The 27,506-nt window shown below is 47.5% G+C and overlaps 2 protein-coding genes and 1 pseudogene across 15 annotated transcripts in view; 1 reads left to right on the top strand and 2 right to left on the bottom strand.

Moving 5' to 3' along the window:
- GREB1 (growth regulating estrogen receptor binding 1) overlaps positions 1–10,940 on the top strand; it is a 142,745-nt gene extending 131,805 nt beyond the window's left edge. For 13 of the 14 annotated variants that reach the window (XM_087437132.1, XM_087437134.1, XM_087437137.1 and 10 more), the window contains 7 exons: positions 1,338–1,542; positions 1,969–2,143; positions 3,589–3,810; positions 4,781–4,916; positions 7,059–7,259; positions 7,675–7,813; positions 9,246–10,940. In XM_087437132.1, coding sequence (XP_087293258.1) covers positions 1,338–1,542; positions 1,969–2,143; positions 3,589–3,810; positions 4,781–4,916; positions 7,059–7,259; positions 7,675–7,813; positions 9,246–9,409 — 1,242 coding nt within the window. In that variant the 3' untranslated portion in view covers positions 9,410–10,940. The remainder of the gene's footprint in view (positions 1–1,337; positions 1,543–1,968; positions 2,144–3,588; positions 3,811–4,780; positions 4,917–7,058; positions 7,260–7,674; positions 7,814–9,245) is intronic. The other variant, XM_004436480.3, reaches the window with a different exon arrangement.
- A 7,935-nt stretch (positions 10,941–18,875) lies between these two features.
- Positions 18,876–26,317, bottom strand: NTSR2 (neurotensin receptor 2). Its single transcript, XM_004436501.3, has 4 exons — positions 25,694–26,317; positions 22,109–22,358; positions 20,403–20,493; positions 18,876–19,403 (listed from the first exon to the last, which is right to left on the bottom strand). Exons 1-4 carry the CDS (start codon positions 26,315–26,317, stop codon positions 19,142–19,144), a joined length of 1,227 nt encoding a protein of 408 aa, XP_004436558.3. The 3' UTR covers positions 18,876–19,141.
- Positions 24,760–25,530, bottom strand: LOC147916029 (cyclin-dependent kinase 8 pseudogene; annotated as a pseudogene).
- Positions 26,318–27,506: the final 1,189 nt, after the last annotated feature.

Raw genomic sequence — 27,506 nt, 5'->3', positions numbered from 1 at the left:
CCCAGTCACGTTTGAGCCTTGCTCTACCCTTTACTAGTTGTGTTATTGGAACCTGTCACTCAGTATCTCTAAGCCTCACTTTCCTCATCTGTAGACTTGGGCAGTAATAACTCTTGGAAAAGCTTGTTGTGAGAATTATTTGGAATAACTGGTATAAGGCACCAGCACAGTGCCTGGAAGATAACCAGAGCTGACTAGATGTTCTTCCCTTCCACTGTCTTGTCTTTCATGCTCTGTTAGGGGTCTTTTAAACAGCCTGAGGTAAGAATAGCATGGTGACTCCCTCAGGGCCTGTTACCCAACTTCACTGTTACTAACTCACAGCCCATCTTGTCTATGCCTCTCTCCTCTTTGCATTCCCGTGTTATTGGGAATCAAATCCCAGACATTGTATCATTCCACCCATAAAGATTGCAGTGTTTATCTCTAAAGGATGCATTTCCTCTCTTTTGAAGAGATTCTTCCTACTAATCCATCACCTCTGTGACCGTTCTTACAGAGTTGCTCCTCGTGGGGCGCTTCGTTTGACAGTTGCAGCCTGACCACCTCAGGCAACTTGCTGCCCTTGAACCATCCCAGTCCCTGTGAACCTTGTGTAGAAGCTGCTTTTCCTTCTCTGGAGGGTCACACGTCGTAGAGTTGAGCCTAGCCTTTCAGACCCAGCAGTCTGTTATCAAGCAGTGAAAACATCTGTAAAGCACCAGTGAGGCCTTTCTGTAAGGTGTCTCCTGCCCCGTTCTCTGGGGTCCGAGTGTAGCAGTGATGGAGGATTTGTTCATTGCTCCACTTTCCTTCCCAGCCAGTTCCAATCAGAGCTGGTACTGAGTACCAGCTGCCTGCACAGCTTTGTGGCAGGTGCTTTGAGGAATTCAGAGGGAGAAAAAGACCTAGCTTGGCCAGAGGAACTTATTGTTGAGAAAAGAGTGGAAGAAAACAGTTATTTATATAAAAGATTGACAGCCTGAGCGTATAAATAGCTAGGCTGTGTGGGTAAGTGATTGGGGGATGTAAGTTATACAGGAACAACATGTACTCAGATCACTCAGTGGGCCACCCCTCTCTGCTCCATGTGGTCTCTCTGCCTCCAGCAGACTTGCCCAGGCTTGTTCCTGGGAGGTTCGGAGAGGGTGCAGAATGTGTCAGTCCTCTTGAGGCCGGGCTCAGAGCTGGCACACTGTCATTTTCGACAAGGCTAAGCCAGACTCAAGGAGTGTGGAAATAGACTCCATCAATGAGATGGTGCAAAAGATGCTGCTGCAAAGTCACATTTCAAAGGGAGGAGAGTAATTGTGACCACATTTACAAACACATTCCCTCATTATTCCTATACTTTCCAGAGTCATGAATGTATAAAAAGTCCAACGTTCACTCCAACAACTGGCCGTCACGAACACGGACTCTTTAACCTGTACCACGCGATGGATGGTGCCAGCCATTTGCATGTGCTGGTCGTCAAGGAGTATGAAATGGCCATTTATAAGAAATACTGGCCCAACCACATCATGCTGGTGCTCCCGAGTATCTTCAACAGCGCTGGAGTCGGTAGGTAGTCTTCAACATGCCCTGCTCGGTGAAGTCTCTGTGAATGGAGACTTGAGACATTGTTCTAGGGATGAAAGTGTTAAACATTTTACATGAAGCTTTTTGACTTTTCAAGCTATTTTGATTTGTTGGAATATTCTTTTTTCTTTGATGTTTGGTTATTGATTGAATTCATGTTCTCAATTGTTAGAAAAGCAAGAACAAGCAGACAAATGTGTGTGCAAATTGGAGGAGTATTTTCCCCCCTGGAATTTCCTCTCCTGAGGCAACAGCCAGTAGTGATTGGATGAGGGACGCAGATTGGGACGTCGGGAGTGGCTGGCTTGGTGTGGGGCCTCGACGCGCAGTTCCAGTTCTCACTGGGGTTTTGTCTGTGTGGGTGTCTGTAGGACAGACCTGAGTCAGGGGTGGTTTTGCCCGTTTCAGGCGCCGCCCATTTCCTGATCAAGGAACTGTCCTACCACAACCTGGAGCTCGAGCGGAACCGGCAGGAGGAGCTTGGCATCAGGCCGCAGGACATCTGGCCTTTCATCGTGATTTCCGACGACTCCTGCGTGATGTGGAACGTGGTGGACGTCGACGGTGGCGGCGAGAGGAGCAGGTGAGGTACCTGCACCTGACGAGTAGGACACGTGCGCGGCTCTCTTTTCAGTGGGGAGTTCCCGTCCACCCTCTGGGGACCACAGGATGCCGTGTGTTAGGAGACGTGGCGGGTGGCGAACAGAGCCCCCCACGTGCAGACGCACGTTCCAAGCTTTGCTTTGAGTTTTAAATTTTTAAAAAATTTTATCGAAGTTAAATATATACAGAAAATCACACGATATATATTCAGTATAAAATATATACAAAAAGGAAAGTGTAATACATATACAGAAATTTTCACAAACTGAACGCATCCCTGTAACCAACTCCCGTCTGAAGAAACAGAACCTCACTGGCGCCCCAGAAGCCCCCTCCTGGTGCCCTCCAGTCCCTTCTGCCCGCCCAGCCTAACTCCAGACACCTAGCTGTGTTTGTGTTTTCTGTGTGACGTTAGGGAGTGTCACATCTGAGTGTTTCAACTTGGGGCTGCCTGATGACTTCCGGTTATTTTTGGCTTGTTTGTTTGAGAGACAACGTTAGGTTAGTTCACCTCTTTTGTGTTAGTGATATCCTAATGAAACAATTACCATTATTCACTGTTCTTCTAGAAAAAAGTGTTTTCTGTATGACAGAGCTGCACACGGCTTATGGGAACAGGGATCTGCTTTGCTTTGAGTATTCTCAGTGTTGCTTTTCCGAGGGCAGGAGCTTGGCTGACGGCCGAGATGGGAGAGCACTGAGCTTTTCATTCGGCCTTTCTGAATTTCATTCTGAAGTAGAAGTTGAAGTCCTGGAGTGTCAGAGCGGCCGGGGCCTTAGAGAGCTTAGGTTAAGCCCCTCAGTTGGGGAAAAGAAAGCTGAGGTCCAGAAAAGTGAGCAACTTGCCTGAGCCCTCGCAGACAGAACTCTCATCGGCCGACTCCCTGCCCTGGAGTCGCTCCCTTCGCCCGCCCTCCCGTGGCATCAGGTGTCCCTCACCGTCTTCACAGACTCAGACGCGTCAGTTGGGGGTGGAGGTGTTTACATGCTCCCTCCTTCCTTCCCCACTCTCTCACTAGGAATTCACAGCGGAAAGGCTCACTCTTGCCCCACCATTTTACCTTCAGATCTGTAAACCGGAAATGCAGGGTGGTTTGGCATGATGGAAGGAATGTGGGTTTTGGGGACACACAGCACTGTTCAAATCCGAGCCCTGTTGAGTGACACTGGGCAAGTTATTCGGAGCCACTTTTTCCTCATCTGTAAAATGGGGGTGATAATGCCCATGTCATAGGATTGCTGCGAGGATAAGTGATAATAAATTTGAAGTGCTTAGCACGCGTCTGGGTTGCGATGGATTCCATCTGCACCAGCCCCGCCCAGCATGTAAGGTTCAGTTGGAAAGCCAGCGTCCTGGCTGGGCCAGTCCAGAGGGCCTTGCTGTTGTTTGCCTGTCAACCTAGGATGTCACTCTCCGTCTTAAAGCAGGGAATTTTCCTGGTCGGAAAGAAACGTCTCTTTGAAGCACATCATGCAGCACATTGAGGCATCCCCCAACATCACCCACTACGCCCTGATCGGCATGCGGAAGTGGTCCAGCAAGACCGGGAGCCGGGAGGTGCGAGAGCCCTTCTCCCGATGCCACGTGCACGACTTCGTTGTCCTGAATGTGGACCTGACCCAGAACGTGCAGTACAACCAGAACCGGTGAGCTCCCGCCCCTCCACGGCCCTCGGCACAGCCCACGGTCCCAGAGCCCCCACGAGCGGCAGCCTTGGGCCTGGAGGGTGGTCGCTCCTCCTTTCCCTGCAAACCCGAGGAAACCAGAGGCTTCCTGCCCCTAGCACTGGCCGGGCCATGCTTTCAGCCCTCACATTGTTTTGTGTTTTTGTTGTATAATTTTTTGGAGAGGAGATGTGCATAAGATCATTCAACTTCCTTTGTCAATTCACATGATACTGTCTTTAGTGAGTTACACTCTGCTACCTGTTTATGTATTTCTCTTGCTTTTTTGGCTCCCTCTCCAAACACATGGCTTTTTAGGAGCTTTAGCACTTAAGAAAACTATCAGGTAATTTCCATATGTCACTCTCGATGGATCTAGCCACAGAAATACTCAAATCTCAAGAAGAACCCAATCGCTAATGTTTATCGAGCATCTCTATGTGCCAGGCAGTGGACACACAGCCCAAGATGGTGTACACAGGAGTGTTGACTTTGGAGCCAGACGGACCTGCTGGGAATCTGGGATCTGCCACTTTTCAGCTTGCGGTTTAGCCCAGTGACTTGCCGTCTCTGAGCCTTGTTTTCCTCAGCTGTAAAAAGTGGCTAATGTTTTTACCCTGGGAGGTTTGTTGTTTTCTTTTTAACAAATAGATGAAACGGTGTGTGTCAGGTCCCTCACACGGTACCTGGCTGGTAGCATATGGTCAACAAGTGGCCGTCCTTCTGCAGTTTAAGCCTCAGGTGTACCCTCCCTTTCCTGGTGCAGACACATCACGGTTTGTCCTGTTTTCCTTGTTCATTCTGGCTTCTCTGCCTCCCTAGAGGAAGGTTGTTAAGGCAGGAACGAGCCTCCTCCACCTTCCTAGCCCCCAGTGCAGGGGTGCATACTCCAGATGTCCGGGTGGGTGAGCTGCCTCCAGGCCCATCTGCCCCCTCCTCTGGTCCTGAGCAGGTTCACGTGTGACGATGTGGACTTCAACCTGCGGGTGCACAGCGCCGGCCTCCTGCTGTGCCGGTTCAACCGCTTCAGCGTGATGAAGAAGCAGATCGCGGTGGGCGGGCACAGGTCCTTCCACATCACATCCAAGGTGAGTGCGGCCATATGCCGGATAGGCGTGTGCCCACTGGGTCTGCTGCCCGCACTGCCGTGGTGTGAAAACTGAGGGTGGGAGCTGGCGAGGAGGCCACATGGTTACCTTCGAGTCAGTGGGGTGGGCTTGACCGCTGGCTAGTGGTAGTCAAGGTTTTCAGTTGAGTCTGCTCAGTGCATATCCACCGCCAACCCTCCTGTGCGCTCCTGCCCGCCCGCCCTCTCCCTGATGGCTCCCGTGCATGTCTCCATCACGGCACTCGGTGCTCTCTGGTTTGGTTTCTCTGCTGGACAGAGCTCCTGGGGGCAGGTGTGGTGTCACCTGGACAGCGCCTAGCCGGCTAACTGTCTGAACGGCACTGATGCCCTAGCTTGATAGCTGTGCTGTCTGTCCACAAGCCGGCCTCTGGGTGGGGAGAGACAAGATCCGATTGTGTGGGTGCTGGCTGGGCAGGTTGGGAGAATTTTAGACATGAAGTCACAGCAAGCCCTCAGAGTTCTGTCTTCCAGGAGCCGTGTGGGGCTGGCCTATCCCCGCCTGAAGGTCTCTGAGCCGTGGGCCAGAGCCAGTCTCTGCTTTTCACCTCCTGTGTCCCCCAAATCTTGTGCTGATGACATCAGCTAGTTCTAATGCCAGCTGCCTCTTCCAGCCTCTGTCCCTCCTGGTGTCCACGAGCTCCTTATGTGGTTACCGTCCCTGAGCTGGGTCAGGTCTGAGTTCAGACCCAGTGCAGCCCCTACCTGCCCTTTCTCGCCAGCAGGGAGTGAAGCCTTCTCTAGGAGTGAAAGTCCATCCTCGTTTCTTTTGCAAAGTAGCAAAATACACAAATAAGAGGTCTGTCCTTCCAGAAAAACTTGGGGATCATTTAGTTAAGTCCTCTTGCCCCCTACCATTGAGATTTCTTTTTGAAATCGTATTAGATTTGTAGTTTAATTTGGGAAGAATTGCCATCTTTACCATATTAAGTCTTTCTACCGAAGAGCCTGATGTGCTTTTAAAACTAATTTTTCTTTTATTTCCCTCAGTATCATTTTTTAACTTTTAGGTATTTTATCTTTATTCCTATTGTGAGCATAGTCTTATTTTTCCAGTAAGTTTAATCGTATATTGATTATATATAAGACAGGTAGTAATGTTTTATAGTCTTTCATCTGAATGAAATAACTTGTTTTCCTTTATTGATTCATTTAGTATGTACTGAGCACCCAGTCCTTCACTCGGGAGTCTAGAGCCTGGCCGCTGAGGCCGACGTTCAGCAAATAAGTAGTGAAGTGCCGTTGTGATAAGCACGACAAGGGTGACGTGTGTGTCACAGGAGGACCTAACCTTGCTGAGGGTGGGGGTGGGAGTCTGTGTGAGTGTCCCTGAGGAAGTGACGTTAAAGCAGACACCTTAAGGATGAGAAAGAGCCACCTATCCAGGCACAGGGAAGAATCTGGGCGAAGGTGCCGAGGGGGTAGGAGCAAGGAGGTCAGTGTAGAAGAAGCATAAAGGGTGGGGGAGAGTAGCAGAGATGAGCTGGAGAAGTAGACAGGGCCTTGTTAGCCATGCGAATGTTCTAGACTTTTCTGTAGGAGTAACGAGAAACCATTGAAGGGTGCCCAGCAGGGGATTTGATTCGTTTTATTTATGTTGACGGTCTCTCTGGCTGCAGCATGGAAACTATGTTGGCCACGTAGTAAGAGACTGTGGGCTCAGATAGCCAGGCAGTCGAGAGGAAGGGCAGTGGGGGTGGTGGGACGTAGATACGATCTGGGGCTCAGGGGGAGGCTGACCATTCCCAGAGGTTTGCATCCCTGGATTTGGGGAAGAGTTCCCAAGGTCTCTTGGCTCTCTTGCTTTTTTCTAGGCCAGACAGCCAATTTTCTGCATGGAATGATCAACGTCTACAATTCTTAGTGATCACATTGGTCAGTTTTCACATGTCCCGCTTTGGTAAAACGTAATTTTCTTAACAGAGAATTTTATTGTCTCAACTCATATCATCTCAGCTCACATCAACTCATTTATGTGTTCTCAACTCGCTGCACTACCCTGCGACAGGGCACTCACCCTGGGTTCCCACGCAGCCGGGAAGCCTTGGGTAGGACTCCCCTGCTTAGGGTGGCTGGAGAGGCTGACGCCATTCTTCCCCTGCAGGTGGCTGACAACCCTGTGGCCATCGTGCCAGCCCAGTACATCTGCGCCCCCGACAGCAAGCACACGTTCCTTGCAGCCCCTGCACAGCTCCTGCTCGAGAAGTTCCTCCAGCACCACAGCCACCGCTTCTTCCCGCTCTCCCTGAAGAACCACGGCCACCCCGTGCTCTCAGTCGACTGCTACCTTAACCTGGGCTCTCAGGTAACGTTCAGAATCCATAAATCCGAGAAGTTCCTAACAGATGCGCTAGAATCCAGGACCTGGCATTGAAACTACTCATCTGCTTCATCTCAGGTCTTCACCCCACTTTACAGCTGATAAAATAAAGGCTAAGAGAGCTATGTGGTTTGCCTCAATGTAATAAGTTAGGAATCAAACCCAGTTCTGATGCCAAGAGATTTCTGATTCTCAAGTGAATTAATGAATAGACAAATTGGGATAAATCTCTTGGAATTGATTTTTAGGATATAGATTTGGAGACAACATTAAATATTGTTTCTGGCTCCCAAAACCTTGAGCTTGACCGAGCAGTATTTGTCAGATGCAAAGCCCTAGCATAACGTTGTTGAGTCTTGCATGGAAAACGATGTTTTCCCTTGGATTCCTTCTTTTTCAGATTTCCGTGTGTTATGTGAGTTCCAGACCCCACTCTTTAAACATCAGCTGCTCAGACTTCCTGTTCAGTGGCCTCCTGCTGTACCTCTGTGACTCGTTTGTGGGAGCTGGCTTTTTGAAAAAGTTTCATTTTCTGAAAGGTAACGTACCATACTCTTACGTTGGACCTTGACTTGACTCAAATGCCTGTCGTCACCTGGCCCCTCTGAGGAGGTGGCTTCTGGTCCTCGTCCTTATTTGCCAGTGGGTAAACTGAGAGGGAACGTGACTGCCCCAACCAGCAGGAAAGTACAAGAGGACTGGGATGGGATCCCAGGGTGGCTTTCTCTCCCCTATAGCTCTCGGGGTAGAGACGAGACACATCCCCTTTCTTTTAGGTGAATAGCAGATATTGCCAACTTTTTTGTTCCTTTTCAGTCCTTTTTTTTTTTTTTTTTGCTTTTTGGTGAGGAAGATTGGCCCTGAGCTAATATCTATTGCCAATCCTTCTCTTTTTGCTGAGGAAGATTAGCTCTGAGCTAACATCTGTGCCCATCTTCCTCTATTTTGTATGTGGGATGCTGCCACAGCATGGCTTGATAAGCGGTGCATAGGTCTGTACCTGGGATTCAAACCTGCAAACCCTGGGCTACCAGAGTGGAGCACGTGAACTTTACCACTACGCCACTGGGCTGGCCCCCCAGTCCAGATTCTTAACCTCGGCACACAGATGCCCCAGACATTTCTTCCCTCTTGTCCTGGGGTGCTACATGCTCCCTTCCTCTTATTCTAATCTTCTCCTTCTGTAGCTGTTTCCATGCTAGCATGGTGCAGAGTGACAAACATTCATTGTATATGACTTAAAAAAATTTGTTTCCAGTCCAGCTGGGATCCCTAACCGGTCTTCACTTTCTCTGTTTGGTCTTCACTCTGGCCGCCCTCCCTAGCAGGTGTTTAGTAAGCAGCAACACTCTGTAAGGCCTTGGGAAATAGTAGGAGGTTTCCACAACAGTCTCTGCCCTCGGGAAACATTTCTTGGAAGGGGAGGGAGGACACTTAGGTAGGAAGGTAGGTTGGTAGATAGACCAATAGAATGAATGAATGAACAACCGTGAATGAGGTATTGATGGACACTAGGAGTCGAGAGGAGGGAGAGTTCATGTGACTGGGCAGACGGGGAGAGGTGGGAGCTGCATCGGGCCTGGATGGGTGGGAGGCTTGGATGGGGGAAGAAGGTGGGCGTAGGCTGTGAGGTGGGGTTGGGTGGGGTGGTTCGCACCAAGGCTGGAGCTCTGAATGCTTGGTTTGTGATCCGACCAGTCTCTCCCTCCAGTTCTCCTCCTCTGTTCACTTGATTGGCAACATTTCTCCTGCCTCCATGTTGTCTCACCTGCCAGACTTGCCAAATAATGTTTGCTCTCTCTATCTTGCTAAGATTATGAGGCATTCCAAAGCAAACGAGGTCACTTGGACATCTGTCTTCCCTTCCAAGCAGCATTGTATTTCATTATTTACAAGTAGAATCCAGGCAGTAGCTTTCATTTGGATAAGGTCACCTGTTTTCTTCACACGCCTCTGCCGTTGTCCACGCAGGTGCCACCTTGTGCGTGATCTGTCAGGACCGGAACTCACTCCGCCAGACGGTTGTCCGTCTTGAGCTGGAAGATGAGTGGCAGTTCCGACTGCGTGACGAATTCCAGACCGCCAATGCAAAGGAAGACCGACCGCTCTTTTTCCTGACTGGACGACACATCTGAGGGAGACACCAGCAGGTTTGCTGGAAGAGTGGAGCACTCAGAACCTCGTCCTGTTGAGGCTAAAGGAATTCCTAGAACCCCACAGGGTGTTTGAACTGGAATGGGCCCCAGAGACTGACTGTTGTGCAGCCCCCTTATGGTACGTGCCAGGGAGCCAAGGCCCAGAGATGGATAGAGATTTATGGAGAGCAAAGAGGATGAGTAGGTGGTGAACAGGAACACAGACTCAAGCCTGGGTGCTGGGCCAGGCCACGTTGCCCTGGGCTTTGTGGAAGTCCATTTTATGAAGAACAAAGTTTTGCCTACTGTCATGGCATCCATATGCTTCCGTGGACAAACTTGACTTTTCTCTTAGTTCTAAAGGGTCATTCTTGGCTTATCTTATAGAGGTGCCAGTGTTTCAGGCGATGGATATGAGTCAGCTGTGTAGGTTTCCCTATAACCTGCTACAAAGCAATATTACAAAAGAACATTTTAACTGTAAAGGCTGGAGATAAGAAAAAACTGAGTGAGTCATTTAATAAGAGTTATGAATTGTTTACAAGTTTGCTCTTTTAGAAGCTAGCCCAAAGGCATCAACTTTAATAAAGTAAAACAAATTGTTTTACTTCAGAGCAAAAACTATTCTCTTAAAACAGTATAGGATAATGCCCTCCCTCTTAGGGTAAAAGTGGAAAGAAACTTTCTTTAAAACTAAAAGGGTTTCAGGAAGGTAATTAGGGTTTCAGAGGTTGACCTTAAGAAACAGAATTTGCCTTACAAAGGAAAGAGGACCAAATTGCTTACTTGAAACAAATATGAAAACAACCAAAGTGATATATAAAATAGTTAATGAGAACTAGACTTCTGACTATAATTTATTGAAGCTCAGTTTTCAGTTCCTTAAATAGCTTGTTTTCTCTTGTGAATGACTGGTCCCTGACTGGAGAGGAAGGGGGACAGATGAGAGAATACAGCAGGGGTGTTCCATGATGCCCACACTTACCCTTGCCTGCCAGGATGTTTTTTAAACGAGCATTTTAGAGCGCCACCTACAGGCCAGGCATTGGGCTGGGTGTCGCACAGTTAGATCTTGCTTAATCCTTCCACAGCCTGTGTGGGTGCAGCGATTCTCCTATTGCAAAGATGAGAAGGTCGAGATGCAGAGAGTGCAGCTCCCCAAGCTCACATGGCTGGAAACAGCAGAACCACAAGTCAAACTCCTGGATTCTGGACTCCAGGGTCTGTCTTCCCCCCACCCCACACTGCTTCTGGAGGGGCCCATAACCCAAGGAGAAGTTTAATGATACTCACAAATTGATCATCAGAAAGCGTTCTCATACATCCACCTTAGACATTTATAAGCACTCTAATGGATAACAATCCAAGAAGAAATTATTGTAAAAGATGATGCCAAAGAGTTAATGTCAATGTTTTCTTCCCTAAGAAAAAAAGTCCATGAGTATAAAAGATTAGATCCATGTTTATAAAATGATTGCTTTGTATATGTCATTATTCCTATTTTGGAATAAAAACTTATTTTCTTTAGTTATTTCTGTCTTGTAAATAGTGGCTTCTGTGCTGTTCTTCCCATTTTATTAGTTAATTTAAACTTGAAAAAAAACCAATATTCTTGTTTGTTCCAGCCTTATAAATAAAACTTCTAATGCATTTATTGTTTCTTTGGTGGGAATTAATTGCATTGTTTTGAGAGGAAGTAGTGTGGCCAGTGATCTCCAGGGGCTGCCAGCTTAAAATCTCATGGCATGACAGAAAAGACAGTTTTGGAAAGGAAATAAGAGTAAATCCGTAAGAGTAGGGGTATATTAACATGTGGAGGAATCCCTGAAAGAGAAAAGGCAGGCAGAATTGGAAATGGAGGAAACAATAGCTCCAAGTGTGCAGAGAAGCCTGCCACATAGGACGATGGTGTTAGGGGCGCTTTGAGCTTCCGAGTGGCTGAAGCAGATGGCAGGGGGCCTGGGCATTTGTCAGGGGGATTGGCAGGGGGTAGTTGGAGCAGCTAGGCTGTTTGATTCCTCCCAGCCCTTCCTGCCACCCTCCCCATTCTCCGCCAACCTGGGCTCAGCAGCTGGCCGTGGCCAAGGCTGCAGCAGAGAGCGTGGAACCCAAGCAGGAAGAGGGCATGGGGGCCGGACCTCTGTGAAGAGGAGCTGCTGGCACTCCCCTCTCCATGGATTGTCCTGTCCCCCACAGTCGCTTGGACAGTTTATGGTAAACAGAATAAGCAAGCAAACAGGAGCTCCCTAGTACAGAAATAAATACACAACTAAAACTGATAAAAAAATATTAGGAGACATTATATAGTGAAAGATGATAAGCTCAATAAAGAGTTGATAAAGCAAACAGAATCCTATAAAACAAGGGTGATAAAACCAGAAAAAAATGAGATTATATTATATCCAGAACAAAAGGATCAATTACGGATCTGGGAAATGAAAACCTCAATGGGCAGATGAAATAGCCAGACAGAAAGCGGGAAGGTGCAGCTGAGGAAGTGTCTAAGAAGGGAGCAAAAGGAGCGTTTGTGGTCTGTGCTAACCCTTTACTTCCCTCGCGCACTGAGTGTCAGCCACCTGGCCCTCCTGGCCCTCCTTGGCCACTGCCAGGCAAGCACCCACCTCAGGCCTGTTGTTTCCTCTGCCCGGAATGCTCTTCCCCCTCACATCCGCTTGGATCTGTCCCTCACTTCTGCTGGGCCCTTAATACTCAAAGGCCACCTCCTCAATGAGGCCTTCGCTGATTGAGTACCTACTAATATAGAACACATTTTATTTGTTTACTTTTTCTTTTTTTTTCGGTCTATTCCCAGGAAAGTAGGAATTTTGTAAGACACATTCATTGCCGTGTTCCCAGAGCCTTGACTGTGCCGGCAAGAGGTAGGTGCTCGTTGAGTGAATGAATGACTCTCTTCTATCTTAGGTGATCCCTACATGGGAGCTGGAGGTGGGAGTGGTCAGCGATGGAGGAACTGAGAGAACAGGGAGTGAAGTGGGGCTAGAGTCCTTGACTTAACGGGGCAGGAGTGATTAACTGTTAGTGGAAAAGGAACATTTAAATATGTGTGTTAAAAAACATTGAGAGTAACTGCTAGAAGAAAAGAAACAGGATGTCTAACAGCTAAAATAGTAAAGGGAAAAGCAGCACCGACAAAATCAGTGTATCTGATATGAGAACAGGCTGGGGAGGGGAGAAAGGAGAGCTTGGTGAATAAGACAAGTAGATGGCAGGAACACATCCAAACACGTCCATAATTCAAGTCAACATAAATGGATTGAATTCACCTAATAACAGATTGAGACTCTCAGATTGGGTTAAGAAACTACTCAGAATAAGATGTAATGTTTAAAAAATAGGCAAGGAAATATTTTAAGTTCAAGTTCAAAGTTATACTCAAAGGAGTGATGATCACAAAACTTTGTAGACATGCCAACACTGCTATGAAATATATAAAGCAAGGGCTGTTAGAAATACAAGAAGAATGGGTAAATTGCATGATTATAAATGGAGACTAATACATCTCTTTCAGAAATAAAGACCACCAACAGAAATGAGAGTCGACTGACACAGTAACATGTTTGATCTAGAGTAATTAACCTTCAAAGAAGAAAGAATTCTTGGGTAACAAAAATTCCAGAAAATGTTCTGGAACCAGATAGTAGTGATGGTCACATAACATGGTGAATGTGCTACATGTCACCAATAGTAAATTTTATTTGTATTTTACCACAATAAACTAAAAACCATTCCAGAGCATTGGAAAATATGGAAACTTGAACTTCTGCAAGGCTGGTAATCAGTCACCCCAAAACCAGATAATAATAATAAATACACACACAAAAACTGTGGTTCTTTTTTCCTGAATACTTCAGCAAGTTAACTCTTGCAATAAAAGAGGAGAAATTATGGTACAAGAGCAACGTTTACCTGGATGGCTGAGTTCTCACGGCAGGAGGGGGCGTAGAATTTGAAACTGAGAGACTTGGGTTCCCACCTGATCCCTTTGCCAAGTCACCCAGCTCCCTGGAGACCGTGTTAGCTGTGAAATGAGTGTGGTAAATAGCAAACATTTTTGAGCACCTACTATGTGCCAGGCATTTTACTGGATGACTAATTGTCCATTATTTCATCTCACCAACACAATAACACTCTGAAGCAGATATCATTGGGACCATCTTACAGAAGGAGAAATTAGGGCTCACAGAGGTTAAATGACTTGTTTAAGATCACACAGCTATCAAGTGACAATAAATCTAGATTCATGCCTGTGGGTAGTGGGATAGTTCTCTAACATCACAGCTGCCTCCTGTCTGGAGTAATTTACTTCCACCAGGTGCCATGTATTAGAAGGCACTGTTGGCTCCTAAGGTTCTGTGCACAGAGTACTGATCCAAGATTTTCTCGTTGGGAGAGATGTTGGGTTGCCTGTGGGAGGTGGTGCTGGAGGTGGTGCTGGATGCGAGAAGATACCAAATATACTACATTATGTATCATTCAGAGTCTAGGTAGTCCCAGCATCAAGGTTTAGAAATCAGTTTTAATAAAGAAGTTTGCATGAAACCTCCCAGGTCTGGTTTCAGATTCTCCAAACAGTTCTTTTTTAAGGGAAGACCATGGACCAAGGGCACGTTCAATGTCCATGGCTCTCATTTCTTTTTCAGTCTACTGCTTAGGCAGACTTCCCAGCTCAGAAGGAATTAGCATTTTTGTTAACAAAACCTTTGGAAAGGCCAGTGCAGAGTTTTAAAGCCCTTCATGTCTAGAGAAGAAACACGAATTCTCTGGCTGCATTTGTCATTCGCCGAATACACTGTCCCAGTTTCCCTTGCTTTTCTTTCTAAAACTCTGGTGAGCACTATTTTTTCTCTCTTAGGATCTCTGGCCACTCCAACTCCGGTTCTTGCTCTAAAAAGAGTCTTTCCTAGGGTGGCAATCCACTTTACTAAGAAGGGTGAGTGTGGGTGGTGGTATGGGTTGAATTGTGTCCCCTAAAAAGATATGTTGAAGTCCTAACCCCCAGTACTTCAGAATGTGACGTTATTTGGAAATAGGGTTGTTGCTGATGTAATTAGTTGAGATGAGATCATGTTGGAGTAAAGTGAGCCCCTAGTCCAGTATGACTGTTGTCCTTATAAGAAGAGGAGAGAGACAGAGAGAGAACGTCATGTGACCATGGAGACAGAGATTGGAGTGATGCATCTACAGGCCAAGGAACACCAAGGATTGCTGGGAACCCCCAGAGGCTGGAAGAGGCCAGGAAGGCTTCTCCCTAGAGCCTGTGGAGAACATGGCCCTGCTGACACCTTCATTTCAAACTTGTAGCTTCCAGAACTGGGAGAGAAGAAACTTTTGTTGTTTTACGCCGCCCACTTTGTGGTGCTTTGTTACAGCAGCCCGAGGAAACGGATACAGGTGGTCAATGCATTCTTTATCTTGCAAAGTTTCATGGAAGCTTGCTAGGATTCTGGCACTGAGGAAGTCACGGCTGTAAGACTAAGACTGACAAAAGAAAACTGTTGGGGTCTCTTGATCTTGGCCAAGCAAGCAAACAAATAGACCAGCCAACCACACAAATAGATACGGCTTAATTTTTTCAAACACAGAATTATAAAGATAATCTGCTTTCAGGAGCCAAGAGCTTCCCTTTATATTAATGACAGCCACTACTTACTGAGCTCTTCGGGGCGCTCGGTACTATACTTTTTCAAGCATTTTTTCACATTTATGATGTCATTTAGTCTTAAAACCCAGAGGATAGTTATTAGAATGTCTGTTTCACAAATGTGAACAAGAGGCCCAAACAGGTGAAGGAACCTGCTTGTCATACAGAATAAGTGACAGAGGCAGGATCCATGCCCAGGCCTGTCTGACCCCAGACTCCGGGCTCTTTAGCTGATCCCAGTGCCGCCACCTGGGATGACAGCAAGGGGCACCTAATTTCTATTTGAAATTTGTTATTTAGATATTATACAAGTAATATTATATCAACAAATTAGAAAAAAAAGGTTTCACAGTCCTTCTTTTACCAGACATCTCCGAGTGTCTGCTGCATGCCGGGCACCACTATGCTCAGACCCTGGGATGAGGGTGACAGAAACCACCCCTATTCGTAGGTCACTCACACCTCCTTAGAAAACTCACCATTCACTTCTAAGTGCTTCATTCTAGACCTTTTCTCTGTATCGGAATGATTTGTTCATAATATCATAATATAATTTTGTATTCTGGGTTTTTTTCAGTTAATAGTGTAACCACAATATGTTTATGCTCACTATTCTAAGTCTTGTTGTTTTTTTTTTTTTATAATTTTATTTATTTATTTATTTTTTCCCCCAAAGCCCCAGTAGATAGTTGTATGTCATAGCTGCACATCCTTCTAGTTGCTGTATGTGGGACGCGGCCTCAGCATGGCGGGAGAAGCGGTGCGTAGGTGCGCGCCTGGGATCCGAACCCCGGCTGCCAGCAGCGGAGCGCAAGCACTTAACGGCCAAGCCACAGGGCCGGCCCTAAGTCTTATTATTTGTTTATGGGGGCCTAACAAATAGGATTTGTTTGAGTGGATGATCATGATTCACTCATTTCCTTAATGTTGAGCCTCTAGTTTCTGATCCTCTTTTGCCGTCAAACTCTTGGGACGCAGCAGGACGCAGCGGTGAGCACCCAGCCCCCAAGGCCCGGGTTACCCAGTGGTGGGGGAAGAACCTTTCCGAGCTTCTCTTTGCTTCTGTTTCCCCACATGTGAAATGGCGATGGTAACGATAGTACTTCCAGTCGGGGCTGTGAGGGTTGGGCATTGTAAGCAATTTCCATCCTTTGTCCGGGGCTTGCTCATAAAGGCCCATGGAGAGTGCGGCAGTAAACCCGTGTGCTCCCAGAGAGGTTTGTCTTCCTGGCAAATGGCCTTAAAATAAAATTCCAGGAGTTGAAATACAGGGTCTAAATTTTTGAACATTTCTGTAGCTTTCAAAATTTATTGCCAATTTCCATTCCAAGAGAGTTATCCAGTTTTCTCTTCCTCCCATGTGTGAGCACAGTGATCACACCCGATTTCTGGCAGCAATATTTGTTCTTGTCATTGACATTTTTTTAAATTATATTGTTATTGAGGTAACTGATTTATAACATTGTATAAATTTCAGGTGCACATCATTGTATTTTGACTTTTGTATAGACTACATCGTTTTCACCACCAAAAATCTAGTTTTTATCCAACACCAAGCACCTGTGCCCCTTTTCCCCTTTCTCCCTCTTCTCCCTTCCCCCCTGGTAACCAGCAATCTGTTCTCTGTATCTGTGTGTTTGTCTTTTGTTTATCTTCCACATATGAGTGAAATCATACAGTATTTGTCTTTCTCTTTCTGACTTATTTCATTTAGCATAATACCCTCAAGGTCCATCCATGTTGTTGCAAATAGCAAGATTTCATCTTTTACGGCTGAGTGGTATTCCATCGTGTATATATACCACATCTTCACATGCACCTTCATGTTCATTGCAGCATAATTCACAGTAGCCAAGACTTAGAAATACCCTAAGTGCTCATCAACATTTTTTAATTAATGTATTAGCCATAAAATGTTAGCATCATTATTGTTTTAATCATCATTTCTTTAGGAATTATCGAGGCTGAACCTGTTTCCTCCCGTTTGCTTCTTAGCCTTTGAGGTCTTTTTTTTTTTTTTTTAATAATTTTATTTATTTATTTTTCCCCCAAAGCCCCAGTAGATAGTTGTATGTCATAGTTGCACATCCTTCTAGTTGCTGTATGTGGGACGCGGCCTCAGCATGGCTGGAGAAGTGGTGCTTCGGTGGGCGCCTGGGATCCGAACCCGGGCCGCCAGCAGCGGAGCGCGCGCTCTTAACCGCTAAGCCACGGGGCCGGCCAACCTTTGAGGTCTTGCTGTTTGGTTAATGATTTGCATGAAATCTTTGGATAATATGTAAAGTGACTCCTTATCTCTCATGTTTTCTTAAGTTGTTTTTCTTTAAATTTTGGTTCTATTGTTCTTTGCTATGCTTTGGTAACATGTAGCTGAGAGAGTGGGCCTCATTCATAGGGCCTTCTATAAGGGGCACCTTACCAGGTTTGACCTGGTTTGAGGTCTAGGATGATGATGATAACAATAATGACACTAGAATTTATTGAGCATTTACTGTATGCCAGGCACTATGATAGGGACTTTTCATTCTTCATCTCATTTAATCATCGTAACCTTATTATTAGGAACTACAGATCCACAATGTCTTATCTGAAACCCTTGGGGCTAGATGTATTTTTCCATTCAGTTTTTTGACCTTTGGAAAAGTAACATGGTACATATACCACATTTCCTGTAACAACTTAAAGAGGGTGTTATGGGCTTCCCGCCACATTCATATGTTAAAGCCCTAACCCCAAGCGTGGCTGTATCTGGTGAACCCGGGCTGCGTGCCTAGGCTGGGCCTTCCTCCTCCTGGCTGCATTTCTCATCTTCCTTTGCCCATTCTAGCTTCTCATCTCAAAGAGGGTACCTGTCCAGGTGTGTGTGCCTGTGCTATGTGTGGTATGTGTGTGATGTGTGTACATGTGATGTGTGTGTGGTGTGTATGCAGTGTGTGTACATGTGATGTGTGAGCATGTGATGTGATTGTGTGGACGCATGTGTGTGCACTGACGTGTGTTCATGCGACGTGTGAGCACGTGATGTGTGTGCGGAGGTGCTAGTTACAGGGGGGTGGTGACAGTGGATCAGGTGGACAGTGTTCAGGGAAGCATCAACACAGTTAAGCAGAAAGAGCCTTTTCTTGGTTCTTCTGTTCTGCTCCCCACTTTTCTCTTCCTACCCCCTCACAGACCTGTGGTTTCAATTCCTCTGGACACTCACAGGAAAAATCACCATTTCTATCTTGGCTCAGGCCTCCCAAACCTTCAGGAGCAAGGCGGGCCATACCAAGTGGGACATGGCCCCGTGCAGACAATAGAGAGAACCGAGGCCCGCAGTGGAACGGAGAGAGCCTGCCCTGACAAGAAGAACAGAAATTCAGCTCTCTAACCCTGTGCTGGCCAGAGCAGCTCTGCGGGCCCCGCATCCTCTGCCGCAGGTAGCACATGGCCGCTTCCAGGTCGGTGACACATCCGTCATCCCACGGGCTGCCCTGGCTGCCTCTTGTCAGGCAGTCACGCAGGCCAGAGGCCAGGAGAGGGAGGCTAGTGACCCCTGGCTTTCCAGAACCTACAGAATGATTCTATTGGTGTGAATGGCTGCTCCCCTACAGGGAGAAGATGCGGAATTTTGCTATAGCTCATGTGATAAAACAGTGCAATCAGAGTCTGGAGCACGGTCATTTGTTGTTTGTGGAAATTCATAGGACATCTGGGCCCACAACCCATGGGCATAAAACTACAGAAGAATGGGGTGGACTTCCAGGACAGCAGAAAAACAGCAATAGTAATAATGGTAACAATCACAACCAGAAGAATGCCAGCGAAAATGTACTATTTATTATGCACCAGGCCCTGTGCTAAGCACTTTAATCTTCAGACAACACTGAGAGGTGGGTACTATTCATCCCCATTGTACAGATGAGGAGACTGAGGCTAAGTGGTGTAGGTGGCCTGTCTGCAGGTACACGGCTGGTGAGCGGCAGAGCTGGGGGTTCGTGAGTCCGCCTGACTGCGCAGCTTGAATCTTAGTGATGAGATTGCCTGTCTGAACGCTAGGTGACTGGGCAGCCGGTCACTGTTTGCTCGGTTCACTCTTCTATTTCATTCGGGTTGGGGTTTCTGGGGGAGCCCCGGAGCCGGACACTGTATCCATTACGGTGGGGCTCTGGGGCTTCTGCGGGGAACGGCTCCATGGGGTGGTGCTCTCGACACAGGGAGCCGAGGGCTTCCAGGAAGAGTTTTCTGAAGGAGGAGGACATGACGTTGTACAGGACAGGGGTCACTGCTGAGCTGATGTAGAAAAGCGTGTTGGTCACCATGTAGAAGTAGTGATAGAAATCGTAGAGCACGCTGGAAGAGAACCCAGAAGGCGTAGTTAGAGGACCCGTCACCTCCTCACGCATCCTCCCCTTTCTGCTGGCGAACCCCTCTCTCCTCCACAGGGCTAGGTGAGGAAGGCCTGTTTCTGCATCAGGAGGCACAATGTGAATTCAATAAATGTTCCAGCAACACCAGTTGCCCTTGGCTGATGCTCTCCACCTAGCCTCTGTGACTCCCTCTTCCCGGGGGGCAGTTCCCAGTCACTTGCACAGTGAAATGCACGTGTGCTGACTGACAGGGGCCGTCGTCCAGCCCACTGCAACACTGGGAGCCTCATGCTGCTGGGTGTGGTCAAGGAGATGTGGCTTCACTAAGAGGAGAAAGTCCTTCCGAGAAGCCTTGCCCCTTGTCGCAGAGATTCTCTGCAGTGGGAAGGGCTATGCCTGTGCACATGTATGCAAAGGTGTGTATAAGGGACACCCGAGAATGAGGCATCTGTTGACACAGCTATTTCCTTGGAGGCTACACGGATCTCTCTTCTCATGGATGTTTGACTTCCACTGACAATGAGGGGCATAGTGACTTCCAAAAGCAAGATAGTGGATTCTCTCCTCCAACTGTGTCATAAGAAGGGTCTGCACGCTCTGATCTCTGTCTAAGGAGCCTTTGGTAGCTCGTGGAATCACAGCTCTGAGTCTTCCTCCCTCTCTCCTTGTAATAACACGGCTTTCGCCCCCTGCACCCCCCACCCCCAGCCTGTAGGCTGCTTTCCATCCTGTAGTCAGGATCCCCATAGCCCTGACTACCATGTACATGGCCTTCCCAGTTCAGAGAGGTCTCTAGATAATGCTCTGTTCTCCACTCCCAGATGGGAGATTTTGAGATAACAGACTGGGCAGGACCAACTAGAATGGAGGCCAGAGTTCCAGAGGACCCAGCAACTGGGGGTCCCTCTGGAGTGCAAAGGAGACCCCAGGCCCAGCCCAGCAGCCCCCTTGCTGTGTTCCAGGGCTCTTCCAGCACACTTACTCGGTCCATTTGTCATCAGCAACATAGCAGTACATGAGCCTGCGGGCATGGTATGGCAGCCAGCAGACGACATACACAGCCACAATGGCTCCTGTAGAACAATTGGGAAGAGACAGACAGCGACAGACAGAGAGCAAACAGGTTCTCAGTTATGCCACCGTGGGGGAGGATGATGCCCGACGTGACAACAGCATTTCCCTGGGACTTGTTCCTGGAGTCCAGGAGTTGGAAGGGAACTTAGAGGTTACCTGATACATTCCTATCTAGATCTGTCCCCAAACCCAGTGTTACCCTGTCCTCTGGGTGAATGTCTGCTTTAACCCTAACTGGAAAATGACATGCTTCTAAAACCTTCTATAACATCTATGACCTCCTTCTGACCACTAGAATATACTCCCAACTCAGGGCTAGATATTCCCATCTGGTTGTCTAACTGCATAGACAACAGAACTTAAATGTCCTTCTGCCTTATAAAGCCTTTATTAAAAAAAAGCCTATCCCTTTTTCTGATTGATTGATGGTGCCACCATCCATCTAGCACTCAGGTCATAAACCAGAGAATCTTATTTTCCCATTACCTCCTAGATCCAATTTATTAAAAATCTCCTCCTTAGCATCTCTCCTCTCGGTTCCTCCCTCCTCACCTCCACTGCCCCTGTATCTCCTTCCACTGGACTGTGACAGCAGCCTCCTAATGGACCCCTTTGTCCCTAACCTTCTATCCACTCCCTCCCTTCCTCCTACTCCTGCCCTGACTGGCAAACCCATTCTCTGTGGCCCCTGGGCCAGCAGCATCAACATCAACTGGGAGCTGGTTAGAAATGCCGAATCTCGGGCCCACCCTAGACCTGCCGAATGAATCAGAATCTCTGAGTTGGGCCCAATGGTCTGTGTTTCACAACTCTCCACACCATTCTTACATACACGGAACTTTGAGAAGCACTGTACAGCCCATCCTCCAAAGACTGCCAACCACAGTGTATCTCCAGAGCAAATCTCCCCATCCTTCCTGGGCGGGGACACTTTCAGTGATTGCCTGTTGTCTGTGGAAGGAAGTCCAGGCACCTTCATGTGCCGCCTCTGTTACCTGTCACATCACATCACACTTAGCTCTTCCATTTCCGTCCTATGCACAAGACCGTGGCGTTGACGAGAGCAGAGACCCCGACTCTTACTCGCTCCTCCCGGACCTTAGCAGGTGCCTGGATTACAGCGGTGCTGGGGGAGACCTCTGTTTTCCTGCGCCTTTAAGAATTTCCCTTACAAGGCCAAGTTTGCACAGATACTTACAAAAACAAACCGATCAATGTTGTATGAGGGAAAGTGAAGAGTTGGTGGGGAACTGGATTTGGGGGACCAGCCGGTCTGAGTCCACAATTCCCCGTCTGCAGGTCCTTAGTTATAACTGCTCCCTGTATTCACCCATACACCCAGACTCCCTGAACAGTAGCCAGTATCTGCTTGTCTGTGTGTACCACTCCGGGAGCGGGTAGGATTTCGTGTACAGAATCCCCGTTCTTTCCCTCAGTGATACCACTGAACCTTATGGAAGCCTGTTGGTGGTTACGCAACTTCCCCGGGGTGTGGAGAAAAATGAGGCCTAGAGAGAGGCAGTAACTTGCTCAAGGTCACTTGACCAGGGATTGGTGGAGGCTGCCCTGGAGCCCGGACCCTTCCTCTCAGGGCTGTGATACCAAGCACTTAACTGAGAACCTGGATGCTGTGCTGGAGGCCACGGATCCGGCAGGCGTCCTTGTGTCGCACCAGGCTGGCCTGGCCCCCCAGGGAGAGTGCCTTCCTCTCCTGACTCACTAGCTCCGCGAGGCTGGGGGCGGGGCTGCCTGGGGCAGAAGTGGATGGCACCTGGGAGCAGAGGGCCACCAGGTGGCTCACGGTGACCCCGTTCAGGAAAGCAGTTAATGCCAAGGGGAGCACGAAGGACACCAGCACGTTCACCTGTAAGGTAATCCAAGGGTTATGGACGTGACACTCTGGTCATCAGGCTGTGCCCAAGGGCCCAGGAACCTGCAGCAGCAGGAGAGGGGGCGATAGCAGGGTTACAAGATAAAGTTGAGAAAATTCTCAGAAAGTAGGGAGAGAGCAATGAAAATAGAAGAGAAACAATTAAAAAATTGAGGATTGGTTTAGGACACTCAGCGTCTAAATGATAGCAGTTCTAGAAAGAAAAAGAATAGACAAAACAGAGGGGAGGAAATTATTTAAAAAAAGAAAACACATTCAAAGAAGATTTTCTCAAAATTCAGGAGTATGAGCTTCTAGACTGAAAGGCTGCCTGGGGGCCCTGAATGATGGATGAAAATAAACCCACATCAAGGCATGTTCTTATGACTCTTAGTGCCCTGGGGATGAAGAGAAGATCTTCAAAGCTTCCAAAGAGATGACACAGGGCGCACACAAAGCATGGAGACTAGACTGGCATTAGACTCCTTCAAAGCAACAGTGGAAACTAGAAATAATGGAGTGGTGCTTTAGAGCTTGTGAGGGAAACGGTTTCCATCCTAGAATTTTATGCCCAGTCATAGTATGACAGATGTGAGGATAAAATGAAACATTTTCAGACATGCAAATCTCAATTTTTTACCTTCTATAGACCTTTCCTCAGGTCACAAGAGGTTACAAGAGCATATATTCCATCAAAATAAAGTTATAAGCCAATAAAGAAGGAGACTTTGGATCCAAAAATAGGGTCTCCAACAGAGGAAGAGAGTGATGGAATAGAGTTCTCAAGATGCCAGCTGTGCATCCAGTTAGGCTGGAGTAGAAGACAGGGCTCCAGTGGTGACTGAAAAATAGATGAGGACACTGGTAGATTATCTGATGGGTCTGAACATACTGAAATGGTATTTATACTTCTAATAGAGAAGGAGAAAATGAGTTAGAAATAGACACAGAGGACACTAAGCAAATGAACAAAAAGACTATTCATTATTAACTGCAAGGAAAACAAAAGTAATATTGGAAAGGAAATACAATAAAAACATATAACATCTGTGCAGAATGTTGACATTGTCACTATAGTATAAACACTGAACATAAATCTAATGAATAACGTGATATAATTATACTGGAAGGACGGTGAGACGAAGTGTGTGTGAACATGGAGTGTGAGTGTAAGAGAGCAAAATGCTCATTTTCTACAGTTAGAAGACAGTAGATAAAATTTAAGACTGAGAAATAAAGCAGACGTGTTCTTGAGAAGTATGTAGGCATGTAGGCAAAGAGTAGCAAGAGTTGAGAATGGAGGGTAGTTGCCTCTAGACTAGAGAATATAAATCAGAGTGTGGAGGAGAGGGGAAGGGACAGCTGTTTTACAGTACAAGCCTTGTATTATTGTTATTTGATATTTTTTGACTTATGAAAAACAAGTTTATATACCTTGTTCTTTAAATGTTTAATTTTTAAAATTCAAAATATATGTGTTACAGGGTTTTTTCCTCCTCAGGTCCTTCCCTTTGCAAGCATTTTAAAAAACTGAACATTTTAATAGCACTTTAAAATCAGTACAAAATATCTGAATTGGGTGCTGCACCTTTTTAAGGAGTTATCATTCATGCTTTTTACATCTTAGTGCATGCTCCCGAATCAACAACACCGAGAGAAAAAATAAAACACCGTACACGACAATCATTTTAGTTTGTTGCAGAACCAAACAGATTTTTACCAATGACAACATACTTACGACTTTTAACTTTAAATTATAACTTTAATACCAGAAATTGAAAGTAAAAATATATTCATAAGTTAGTAATTAATCTTTGGAGTTTTAAAATCTTTCTGGAAAAACTATACAGCTCTGTTACTTTCAAAAACTATGAGCAATTTTCTTGGTCAAAAAACACTGATTAATATGGACAATGAGCCAACTCAATGATAAGACATGAAGAAAAAGGTCACCAAAATAACCCTAATTTGAGTCTGGTTATTTTGTTGTCTTAACATAGACTGTATGTCTCAAGTTAAACATTTTTTAATGTCCTATTTGTTGAGTAATGCTGTTACACTGAAAGAATTCACCACATATGACGTCAAAGGCTTGCCCCTGGCACATTTCACAGCTCTCATGGCACTGGTCAGTCTGCACCACGTAAAGTCAACTACACGAGTGGCATATTCACAACACATACCCTGCTTGACACTTTTTCCCCCGAAACCTAACTCCCAAATAGGTGCAGCCTGGAAGCCACTACCCCAGTCTGTGAGAAGTGGTGTGACTTGACTACTAGGCATTCTGAGCACGTGGTTGCCAGTCCACTGCCAAGGCCACACAGGGCACAGCGGGGAGCTGCACGGTCAGGCAGGAGCAGCAGTGCACTGACTACCCCACTGGATAATTCTGCTACAACTCAGAACCCGCGGGAGGCCGCTGGGAGGTAGACGGGTGTCCCATGCTGCTCTGTGCTGTGATGTGCTTGGGCCAGCATTGGGGCAGGCAGCATGCAGACTGGACCACTGACGTCTGAGGTCATGATCAGTCCACCTGACGTAACGGTTGGAGGAGCAGCTCTCACTGTCTTCAGTGGGGCCCCTGCGTCCGACTGCCGTCTGGAGTCCCTGCCTGACAAGCTCCATTAGTCTGGTTACTGCTCTGCTGCTGGTGGGCTTGGGGTTTTCATTTTTTTATTTATTTTTATTTTTAGGGAGTCTCCTTTATCCAGGTCCAGATTAGGGTAAGGAATTTGACAACCTGCAAAAATGTCTGATATAGAAAGTGGATTTTGAAAAATTAGGGTTCCTGTCTAGCCAGTTCTGAGAAATTCTCTTTATAGGGACCATGCTAAGCAACTTCTGAAGCAAGCGGAATGTTTTCTTATCGGGTTTAACTTTACATTTTCCCGTATTCTTGTTAAGGCTGCAGTTGGTATATATATTTCTTCGGAAATCCTTCATTAATGTTAAATGTTTAGGCCTAGCTATTATATCTGCACAAAACCCCATTACACTGCTTGTTCTGTCTAGCTTGTCATGGGACTAAAGATGGCAAGTTTTGATGATAATAAAAAAGCAGAAGCCTGGGGTGGGTCATGAAATCTATATTTTTACAGGCTCCCCAGATAGAGCCCATACCAGTGACGTTTGGACACCAGTCCTGCCAGAGTGGGAAGCACATAGACTGTCAAAGTTAATTTTGAATTGAAATCTGGACTTCTCTTAATGCTTCCCCAAGGCTCTCCCAAGTCCTCTGTAAAATGGGGCGATGAGACCCAACTTTCTGGGTGGTATCGAGTATTAGAGGTGAAAACCCTGCCAGTTAGGGCCCCCCTCTCTCGTACCTGGATGAAGACCTGGAGTGTGGAGTGGCTCACCAGCACGGTGCACACGCGCGAGGCGGGCTCCGGCTCCCCTCCCGCCGTCTCCAGCTCGTGCTTCTGCCCCATGATGATTGCCATGGGCAGGGCGAGGCCGAGCGAGGAGGCCCAGAGGAGCGACAGCAGGCGGCGGGTCCTGCGCGGCGTCAGCAGCCGGCGGGCGCGCAGGGGCTGGCACACGGCCAGGCAGCGCTCGGCGCTCAGGCTGGCCACGCTGAGCACCGTGGCGTAGGTGCCCAGCTCGCGCACGAAGTAGTAAGCGCGGCAGCCCAGGTCGCCGAAGACCCAGGGGTAGTGGAACCACACGAAGTTGTAGAGCTCCATGGGCACGCTGACCAGCAGCAGCAGCAGGGCGGAGAGCGCCAGGCTGAGCACGTGGTAGCGCAGGCGCCCCGGAGGCCCGGCCCGCGCCTTCAGCACCACGTGCACGGACAGCGCATTGCCGGCCGTACCCAGCGCGAAGATGAGCGCGTAGAGCGCGGTGAACAGCACCTTGGCCCAGAGGCGCGTGTCCACGCCCAGCCGGGCGTCCAGGCTCAGCGCTGGGCCGGGGCTGGGCCTCGGGGGCCGTGGGCTGCTGGTCTCCATCCCGCTCCCGCTGCTGCGCTCCCTCCCTCTCACAACCCGGAGACCGGGCGAGCTGCCCAGTTGGCGAGCGCCTCCTCCTCTCTGGGAACCTCCAGGACGGGGAGGACACGCCCCGGAAGGGTGCCCCTGAGCAAACGCAACTGCGAGTGTGGGCCTTTCGGCCGTGTTCACATTCCTCGGTTCATTTCGGTGCTGGGTGTAAAGTAGGTTCCTTTGGGACTCAATAGATATGATTTGGGCTGGGTGCCACCACGTACTAGCTGTGTGACCTTGGGCAAGTTTTTTAACCTCTCTAAACTCATTTCTGCATTTTAAAAATATTGTCTACATTGCAGAGTGTCTGTGAAGAATAAGTGAAGGAGTCTGTGTGGAAGTTCTGGACCTGTGTACCATGAGCCTGGGCCTATGTGCTGTGCTATGTGTGTATGTGCAGTTCCAGAGATAACTGGTCAAGAATTTGGCAGCATTTCAACATTTTTCAGCTGTTATTCTTCTTGCTAAAGGGCTGATTCAATGCTGCACTAATATCCTCCAGGGACTCCTCTGTCCCTGACAGATGCATCTGTATGGTATCATGCTTCCCCAGTCCTTTGAGGATGTCATTCTCGTGGAGCAGGGGGAGGAAGTGAAAAGAAATGTGTTCAGCATGTTTTAAAACCTTTCATTGGAGTCCTTCCTAAACCCTTGTAAGCGCCAGAACTTCAGAGCCAAAAGGCCCTTGAAGAGTCCTTACCTCACCCTTAAAGCCCCTGGTGTTTGCTGGGGCAGAACCAGGTCTCCTGACCTTCCGTCTTCAGCAAAGTTGTGATGGCCCAGTGAGAGTTTAATCTTCCATCTGCATATATAACCACACAGTCACATCACGGCTAGGGCTTCAACACATGGATTTTGGGGGGACACAATTCCGTCCATAACAAAGATTCCATACATATGAGTTTTAGACAAATTTTGTTTGAAGCAGATAACCAGTATTAATACATTTTTAACATTTTACTGAGTTTCATGTAGCTCAATAAGGCCTGTAGGACCTGGGAAAAGGCAAGTTCCTGCTTCTCTTGGAAGAATTCTCCAAGTCCTTAGTCTCCCAAGGGCTTGGCTGGGATAGTGGACAGGACGTGGGGTGGAGATAGAGGAGGTGAGGACAGGCCTTGGCTCTAGCTGTGTGTCTCAGGCAAGCCATCAGTCTCTC

This window comes from Ceratotherium simum, chromosome 11 (assembly GCF_057802395.1).
Source record: "Ceratotherium simum simum isolate JZ-2026a chromosome 11, ASM5780239v1, whole genome shotgun sequence".
Taxonomy (NCBI): Eukaryota; Metazoa; Chordata; class Mammalia; order Perissodactyla; family Rhinocerotidae; genus Ceratotherium; species Ceratotherium simum.
Note: the sequence above shows the minus strand (reverse complement) of the source record. Positions and strands in the feature narration are given on the sequence as shown.

Excerpts from the sequence above, each read along its gene's own strand:
- NTSR2 (XM_004436501.3), bottom strand. The coding sequence starts at position 26,317 with ATGGAGACCAGCAGCCCACGGCCCCCGAGGCCCAGCCCCGGCCCAGCG. Across the intron at positions 22,359-25,693 it reads CACTCCAGGTCTTCATCCAG|GTGAACGTGCTGGTGTCCTT; the intron begins GTACGAGAGAGG and ends ATTACCTTACAG. Across the intron at positions 19,404-20,402 it reads GCTGATGACAAATGGACCGA|CGTGCTCTACGATTTCTATC; the intron begins GTAAGTGTGCTG and ends GTTCTCTTCCAG.